This window comes from Octopus bimaculoides, chromosome 26, assembly GCF_046866305.1.
Source record: "Octopus bimaculoides isolate indiv1 chromosome 26, ASM4686630v1, whole genome shotgun sequence".
Classification (NCBI taxonomy): domain Eukaryota; kingdom Metazoa; phylum Mollusca; class Cephalopoda; order Octopoda; family Octopodidae; genus Octopus; species Octopus bimaculoides.
This window is the reverse complement of record NC_142953.1, coordinates 8,358,932-8,368,335: the sequence shown is the minus strand read 5'-3', so window position 1 is coordinate 8,368,335 and position 9,404 is coordinate 8,358,932. Positions and strand designations below refer to the sequence as shown.

Sequence of the window (9,404 nt, the reverse complement as noted above, 5' to 3'; positions counted from 1 at the left end):
GAGGCATTATGCCGGTAATAAACACACGCACTGGTTCAGTCTTTTATTAATTTATATAGTTTTTTGTTAAATTATTTCATTGCACTCTTGCAATTTCTTCAGTAACTTGTCTCTCCACTTCCATTTATTTTGAATGTATCTGAAGAGATTGCAAGAGTGCAATGAAATAATTTAACAAAAAACTATATAAATTAATAAAGGACTGAACCAGTGCATGTGTTTATTACCGGCATAATGCCTCTCCCAAGGTTTAATTGTACGTTGATATAATTGTCAGTGTTATTAATTATATTTGAATGGTTGGGATGCTGGTTTTGTTGTATGGGTAAATTGGTTTGTATTACATGGTTTGAGTATTTCGTTGGGGGTTAAACGTAGTCCCTTGAACATTTCTAATTGCTGGAGAAAAATTAGTACTAACTCTGGGGTAGTTTCTTCTAGTATTTCTTATGAGGTTTCCCTATTCCTAGTTTGAAAACGATTTACTTGCAGGTGAAAGGTTAGCTTTGTGTGGTTGTGTTCTTTCAGATGTTTATAGTTTGGTCTAGTCGGTTGTTTATTCATTTCTATAAATGTTTTCATTCTGGAATTTTTCAGGAAGGAATTAACTGAACTGTACTCTCTTTTGAATTGAGTTTCATAATTAAGAAAACAATTAGCATTTTTTTCCCACCGTTGAAGAGAGTTTATTTCTTCAGACTTCACAGCTTTTGTTCCATAGTTTGAGAACACTTTTTACACCCATGCACACACGTGTCTATGAGTGTGAGTGCACGCATGTGCATGTATATCTATTTCCCCCTCTCATTCTTCCCTCTACTGTTCTTCGCCTCTCCCTGTCACTGCTATCTCTCGTTGCTCGTCCTTCTACCTCTCGTTGCTCACTTTTATTCTACTTCCTCCCCTTCTTCTCCCTCTGCTACTCTTTCTCTCTACCCAGCACTGGTCATGTGTGTCCGGCTGCTATTTCTTTTCGTTCTTGGACTCCTCAAGCTCGCACGTACTTCTTTGCTCCTCCAGTTCGTGCTTCACAGAGTTCAATACATACACACTTCACGTCTGGCTGTACAGCCTTTTTGTTTGTTTATTTCACCGTTTCGTTTTCCTGTCTTGTTTTCCGTCCGCCACTACCCTCCACGAAAAAAATTTAATTTGTGTTCGTGGGAAGAACCATTTTAACGATGCGTACTGCCTTAATTCTTCGAAACGCCTGTGTTTTAATGGTGGCAGCTGATGAAGGAGATGTTTCTATGTGGCCTGCTTGTTTGTTGCACCTTGTTTACTATTTTGTCCATGTTCTTTTGCCACGTCATGTACCCAGTTATGTATCTATGTGTACATGTAGATGAAGGTATGTACATACATATGCATATACTCATATATTGTTTATATTATATATATATATATATATACTTGGGAAAGGATGTGTGGTGTTCGATTATATAATAATATAAATAATATATCAACATATGCATATATATATATATATATATATATATATATATATATATATTCTCTCCCACCACTGAAAACCAGTGTTGGTTTATTAATATACCCATAACTTAGCAGTTCAGCAAAATAGACCAACAGAATGAGCACCAGAGTGCTGGGATCGATTTGACTAAATCCTTGGAAGTAGTGCCCCAGTATGGCCACAGTCCATTGATTGAAGTAAGTAAAAAGACAATTAAAATATTGTTGTTCATTTCAAACCAATGAAGTGCACACTTCCTAATAAGAAGATTCTACACAATAGCTCAACTTGCTAGAAATAGCAACCAAATCTCCCTAACATTAAACCTTAGCATCATAAAGTGAGAAGGACACATTGAATTATGTAGTGCTGATCTACTCAATTACAGCTGACCTGGGTTTAAACAACAAAAACAACATTTCAATGAAAATCACTTTTTAATTTAAAAGGTAAATATTTATTTGAGTTCTTAGATTTCCAGGTACACATTTTCTTTTAAAGAAACTTTTGTTCAACATTTTGAAACTGTTCTGCTGTGTTGCAGAAATGGTTTTACTTAATGTTTTCCTGGGGAACGTTTTTAATTCCTAAGAAAATACCTACAAAAGACATAACAAAAAGTAAATACAACAGTAACAACATTAATCATAATACTCTTTTACTTGTTTCAGTCATTTGACTGCGGCCATGCTGGAGCATCACAAACACAGACACACACATATATACATATATACGACAGGCTTCTTTCAGTTTCCGTCTACCAAATCCACTCACAAGGCTTTGGTCGGCCCGAGGCTATAGTAGAAGACACTTGCTCAAGGTGCCACGCAGTGGGACTGAACCCAGAACCATGTGGTTGGTAAGCAAGCTACTTACCACACAGCCACTCCTGTATGTGTATCTTTGTATTTGTCGCTCACCACTGCTTAACACTAATAATAATAATAATCCTTTCTTCTAAAGGCACAAGGCCTGAAATTTTGGGGAAGGGAATTAGTCAATTACATCGACCCCGATGTTTCACTGCCTGGCCTGCTAACAATTCTGCCAGCTTGCAACCTTAAATACCAGCTTAATAATAATGGCAGATATTTTACTAAATTCTTCATTGTTTTCAAAATTAATTGAAACAAAGGTGGCATATTTAAAAAAAAAAATTACATGAACTGGATTAATGAAGTAGGTTTAAGTTCATTTGTATAAGTGATGTCTATGGCGGGATTATGACCCAAGTCAATAAAAATAAGTGCAGGTGTGGCTGTGTGGAAAGATGCTTGCTTCCCAACCACATGGTTCCGGGTTCAATCCTACTACATGGCACCTTGAGCAAGTGTCTTCTACTTTGTCCATAGGCTGACCAAAGCCTTGTGAGTGGATTTGGTAGAGAGAAACTGAAGGAAGACCATCATATGTGTGTGTGTGTGGGGGTTGTCCTCATAACTTAGTAGTTTGGCAAAAGAGACCGATAGAATAAATGCCAGTCTGAAAAATAAATAAGTCCTGGGGTCGATTTGTTTGACTAAAATCCTTTAGATGACTGGTACAAGATAAAAGATAGATATACAGATATATATATATATATATATATATATATATATATATATATATATATATATACACACACACACACATGTATGTGTATGTAGGTGTATCTTTGTATTTGTCACTCACCACTGCTTAACAACCAGTGTTGGTTTGTTTGCATCCTCATGATTTAGCAGTTCAGCAAAGGTGATTAAGAGAATAAGTACCAAGCTTAAAAAATAAGTACAGGAGTCTATTTGTTAAATCAAACTGTTCACGGTCATGCTCCAGCATGGTCACCGTCAAATAACTGAAACAAGTAATGATAAAGGATTATTGAGATCAAAAATAAAGAAGATAAAAGAAACACTTATGGAGATTTAGGCTCAACTGTAACTTACTTTAAAACTGCTCCACGTGACACAACCACCAACATCACCATCATTTATATGAGTAGCAAATATCACAATGATGTATCTATTAGAATAACCGGATGATAGAATTGCTTCACCATTCATAGTCTTTGTATTGAGTTCAGCCCCATATTTCAGACTGATGATACAAGGAAGTGTTTCAAGACCGGTTGTCTTCATTCCAACATCAGCACCATTCTGCAGTATCATCTCTACAATATTACTGTTATAACAGGTTTCACAAGTTCTACATATGTAAATGTGTTTTTGCTTACGTCTTGTTGATTGATCTAAAAATGAAAAGTAAAGAGATAAATAGACACATGTTTGTTAAAGGACCTTGTTTCCCAACCATGTGGTTGCATGTTGCAGTCCCACTGTGCAGTACCTTCGGCAAGTATCTTCTACAATATCACCGAGCCAGCCAAAACCTTTTGAGAGTGAATTCGGCAAACTAAAAGAAGCCCATTTTGTGTGTGTGTGTGTGTGTGTGTGTACATATAAGTATGTATGAGTGCTTGTGTACCCTTGTCTTGACTCTATATGATGGTTTTAAATGAGCATCACTGTCATATAAGTGTAGTTGTTTGTTTGCAGTCTTCATTATTATCATTGTTTAGCATCCATTTTCTGTGCTGGCATGGGTAAGATGGTTTAACTGATGCTGGTAAGTTGCACCAAGCTCCAGTCTATTTTGGCTTCGTTTCTATGGCTGGATGCTCTTCCAAACGCTAACCACTTGCACAGGGTTCTTTCATGTGTCACCAACACTGGCGATGACTTCAATTTCACTTAGCTTGACATGTCTTCTCAACCATAGTAAATCACCAAGCATCTTGGTCACTTGTCATCACTTCTGTGAGACTCAACATTCAAGGATCATATTTCACCACTTCCTGTTACATTAAGTACTTTTATAAAATCGTAACGATTTTGATGTGTATGTCCATCTTATCAAATATTAAAAATTCAAAATCAAAGATTAAGAAATAAGAAAAACTTGATGCTTATTACACAATGTTCAGATTTGGCAAAGTACCAGTGTAGGTAGTTAATTGCCGGTCTTGTGTAAGTTAATAGGATAGAGAAGATATAGAAGACACACTATGATCTAAAAAAAAAAAAATGTGAAAGAAATTAAAATATAGCGCTTCCAGTAATTGTATCAAAGTTGTTCCCTTTGCATACTTTTTTTTTTCTTTCATTTAGATCAAATCAAGTATGGCATGAATGAGGATGTAGAGGAAAATAAGCGTTAATTTGGCTGCTATTTCCAGCAGGTCTTTTCCAAGAGCATCATACAGAGTTCTTTAAATAAAAGAAAATTGCTTTGTTTTAGGTGAGATATGAAACCAGACCAGCCTTAGAGGCTATGTTGTCATTCAATATACTTGAAATAGATGCTTAAGTCTCCATCAAAGTTCATCTTACTGTCTTTAGAAAAAATAATAATTATGGTTTCAAATTTGAGCACAAGGCCAGTACTTTCAGAGGAAGGGGTAAGTCAACTACATCGACCCCAGTACTCAATTGGTACTTACTTTATCGACCCCAAAAAGGATGAAAGACAGAGTCAACCTCAGCGGAATTTAAATTAAGAACTTAACGGCAGACGAAATGCCACTAAGCATTTGCCTGGTGCAGTAACGATTCTGTCAGTGTGCCGCCTTAAAACTAAGAATAGCAACAACTAATGATTATCGAAGGAATATACTGTAAAACAAAGTCCAAGAGGACTAACTATAGCTTAGCATCACCGACTTTGTTGCTCGTAATTTTCCTTATTACGCGTATTTTATCTTTTATTATGGATCTATTCCATCTTAGTTACAGATTTTTAAATTAATTTTTTTTTAGCTTAACAGTTTGAAACTTCGAATACTGGTTGAATGTGTCACGTAGAACACGGTTTACTCAGAACGTTTTTGACCGACCCCAGTAATTATATAATTTTAGAGTCTGGTACTCATTCTATCGGTCTCTTTTGCTAAACCGCTATGTTACGGGAATGAAGACACACCAGCACCGGTTGCCAAGCAGGTGGTGTGAGGGGTACAAAGACACACACAATATATATATATATATATATATATATATTCATTTAAAATGCAGAGATGCCTATAATAGGACATCTACTCGCTAGAAATAGCAGTAAAAGACTACATACCACAAAAGTTAGGGATAATTTCGAAAGGAAATGAAAAATAAAAATTATCCCTAACATTTTTCATTTCCTTTCGAAATTATCCCTAACTTTTGTGGTATGTAGTCTTTTACTGCTATTTCTAGCGAGTAGATGTCCTATTATAGGCATCTCTGCATTTTAAATGAATAATACATAGTCTATTGACTGTTTTTTTACTCTCGCTAGACCACTGGTGGTAAATAAAATTTCTAAAATTTTTTTTGCTACCCTATAATTTATTAATATATATATATATATATTACAACTAATAAGAGGAATGACCACTAAAGTGGATTCCTATCCGCTAGAGATAGATGTCAAATCGCCTTACCACAAAGAGTGTGTTCTCAAGAAAAAACCCAACAAACGCCAAAATGTAAAAAATAAGGCAAATGAAAATTTACAAAATAAAACGATTGCCTACGTATTATGATTTCATTATATATATATATATATATATATATAGGGAGAATTCACAAAAAAAAAATCAACAGACGAAGACAGGTGGTGTAGAAAAAAAATAGATGTATTAATATAACGCTCGGGAATTGAAAAAGTCTTTAACATTTCGGGCCTACGCTCTTCCACAGAAAAAAAACAAGGAGAGAAAAAAATGTGTGTAGTGGTTAGCGATCTATCGTGGCGAATGATATATATATATATATATATATATATATATATATACACATACACACACACGACGGCTTCTTTCGGTTTCCGTCTAACAGATCTACTCACAAGGCTTTGATCGGCCCGAATTTATAGAAGACACTCACCCAAGGTGCTAAGCAGTGACACTAAACACTGGACTCGTAACCATGCAGTGGGAAAGCAAACTTTATCACACAGCCACGCCTGTAATTAAATCTTACAGCGGTACATTTTCTAGGGTGTAGATTTCTTTTTTTTCTTATCGCTTTTATAACGACGGAAGGGCGGTGCCCATGTCTGTTTATAGGAACATTGACGCTAATGAGAAGGAAACGCGATCTGAATGCGGTATACCTCCACTAGTGTGGCCCACACCAGCGACTTTGTTTCTTCATAACTTTCAGAAAAAATATTTTTTAATGGAATTTTCTACAGATACCTCTCAGATGGTGTAAATTACGATTTAAATGTGGATAAAAAGAAGAAAATGATAGGCGCAAATACGCATCACTGACACACTTCGTGAATTTTTTTTCAAAGTTTCATGTTTCGTTTTGTAGATATATAAGAGATGATGTCAGTATATACGAGAGGGTACTGAAAAGTTCCTGGCTTTAAGGGTATCACGAAAAACTTGGTTGGAGGCCCAAACTTCCGAGTTCTTTTATAGGGTTTTAGAAAAACTGAAGGACATCTGCAATGTGTGTATGAATCTGAGAGTGCAATATGTTGAATAAAATCATAATTAACTGATCTTGTATTTTCTTCTACCCAAAGCGGGAAGCTTTTCAGCATCCTCTCGTACATGTTCGCGCCCACCAATCAGATTAAATTCTAGTATGATCGTAATCTACACCATCTGAAGGGTATTCGTAAGAAATTTCATTAATAAAAAAAAAATGCTAGGTGGAAAACACATCTGTAGGAAAGCCTTACAAAGTGGACGCCACAAAATCACCAAGGAGCATATGTTGGTCTGATACAGGGAACGGATAATATCTACCATTTAATTAGCCCACAGCGGAATTTGAACACGAAACGCAAAGAGCAGGAGGAAATAGCGAAATGCATCCCGTCCAACACAGTAATACTTCGTTTATCGTCCTCAGAAAGGTGAAAGCAAGGTTGACTTCAATGAGATTCGAACCAGTATTTGATACATTATTTACATTTGACGGATATTTGTCCTCATCTTGTTTGTTGTTAACACAACGTTTCGGCTGATATACTCTTCAGCCTGAAGAAAGCTGGAGGGTATATCAGCCGAAACGTTGTGTTAACAACAAACAAGATGAGGACAAATATCCGTCAAATGTAAATAATGTACATAATTCCTCATCTCTCAAATATATCTCTGTAACAATATTTGATGGTATTCATAAAGTTTGGGTCGTGGTTTCAACAGTCCAGCATGTCCTGAGCGATTTCCATGACTTATTGCTTCTGCTACTACGCCAGCACCTTGGGGACGAATTTCGTCGACACTCACCGCATGCAGAAATCCTCCGTTAAAATCTGTGTTTGTTCCCACTTCGTGAGCAATTTCATGGATTGCTACACGACCGTATTCCATGACTATTCGTCAAACTTTCACAATTGGCTCCTCGTTTCGGCTTGTGGATGACCTGCCTGGGCGTGTCTTGCTCTCTACTGAGGTGCAGCCATGTTTGAAGTGATTGTGCCACACAATGATCTGTGTTTTTCTCAATTTTCTAGATGGTTTGAGCTTGAGTACCATCAAGCTTTTGGCAAAATTCGATGCGTTTCGTTGAAACGAAAATCCGACGAGCGTACACTAAACGTTTGTACTCTAGGTGTAACAACTGGTAACTAACGAGGCCTTATGGCGCAAAATTTTTTACGCATGCGCAAGAAGGGTCACCTCCTGCCAAACGATTTTGCATACACGGTATTAGTTTTGGCGGGAAAAACTAAGATCGGATACTTTGTGAACCTCACTACCAGACTGTAGTGAAACTACCTCCCGCCATTAGATACAAACTACTATCGCCATTACATACAATCTTCTCATTTAAATATAAATAAATGCGAGCGTAGTAGAGAACCCATTCCTTGTCATCACGTGACTGATTATTATTCGAATCGGCAACTTCTTCGAACCTTTCCCGCCAGAACGCAAACTGACCAATCACAGCCCCTAATAAGGTCACGTGATAGAGTATTAAACTGAAGCCATTGGGAGCCAATAGTTTGTTATAAATAGCTTTAACTCATACCCAACAAATTTGTCTCGGTCCAGTTTCTCTTTGAGATCTGTTCCGTGTACCACACGACAGCAGTTCCAGCGACCACTTCAACAGCTTCGTCCAGCCAACGATGACCACCGCCGTCGCCACATCAGCAACAAGAGTCTACGACTACTAACCAGCACCATCGTCATGACCAACACGATTACTACCAAGCAGCCTCTACACCACCAGCGTCGACACGACTTACAATGTACACCAAACCAAACCTCCGCGGCACATCTCTCTCTTCGATTCTGTTAGGTGACTCAGCTTCACCACGGTAAATAAACAGACAAGAGTTCTTAAACAGACAAGAAATTCTCAGCCAGCGACGAATATCTGTATAACAAGAATCACGGCCCGGCATCGATGCCACGACATCACAACTAGTGATCAGCTCTGCCACACTCAGCCCCCTCACTTTCACATACAGAACCTTTCCTATAGTGTACTAAAGAACTGGTATAATTGCTCACGTGTTATTGACTCTCTTTCTCTCTGCTGTAATAACATACACACACATGTATCACTCACATACATACTTTTCTTTGTACGACGGCCTGTCTTTGATTATGTTATTATATGTCGCATTCACACTCTCACACAGACATACATCTTTAACGCTACAATAAATATCTCTGTTATTCATCTTATACGGTTGTGGTCTTTCGTTACTGGTCATCTATGTTATCGTCGCATAACATATTAGTATATCATCTTCGATATATTATTGTGTTCGACCGTGTGACGCGTTTAAATAAAAGGAGTCCTCTGTTTTTCCATTCGTCACCATTTCTCCTTTTAGAGTTCGCACGGTCGTCCCTTACAAGACCAATCGAGGCCAGGCCGTGAGTGTTTGTGTGTAACAAAAAAAAAACATTTACTAACAGAAGAATATACGATCAAAA

General features: G+C 37.2%; 1 protein-coding gene across 1 annotated transcript; it reads right to left on the bottom strand.

The window, feature by feature from the left end:
* Positions 1 to 1,892: 1,892 nt before the first annotated feature.
* On the bottom strand, positions 1,893 to 7,432 carry LOC106870352 (uncharacterized). Its single transcript, XM_089342551.1, has 3 exons — positions 7,184 to 7,432; positions 3,400 to 3,701; positions 1,893 to 2,073 (listed from the first exon to the last, which is right to left on the bottom strand). The coding sequence occupies exons 1-3, from the start codon at positions 7,251 to 7,253 to the stop codon at positions 2,062 to 2,064; spliced, it is 384 nt and encodes a 127-aa protein (XP_089198677.1). The 5' UTR covers positions 7,254 to 7,432; the 3' UTR covers positions 1,893 to 2,061.
* Positions 7,433 to 9,404: the final 1,972 nt, after the last annotated feature.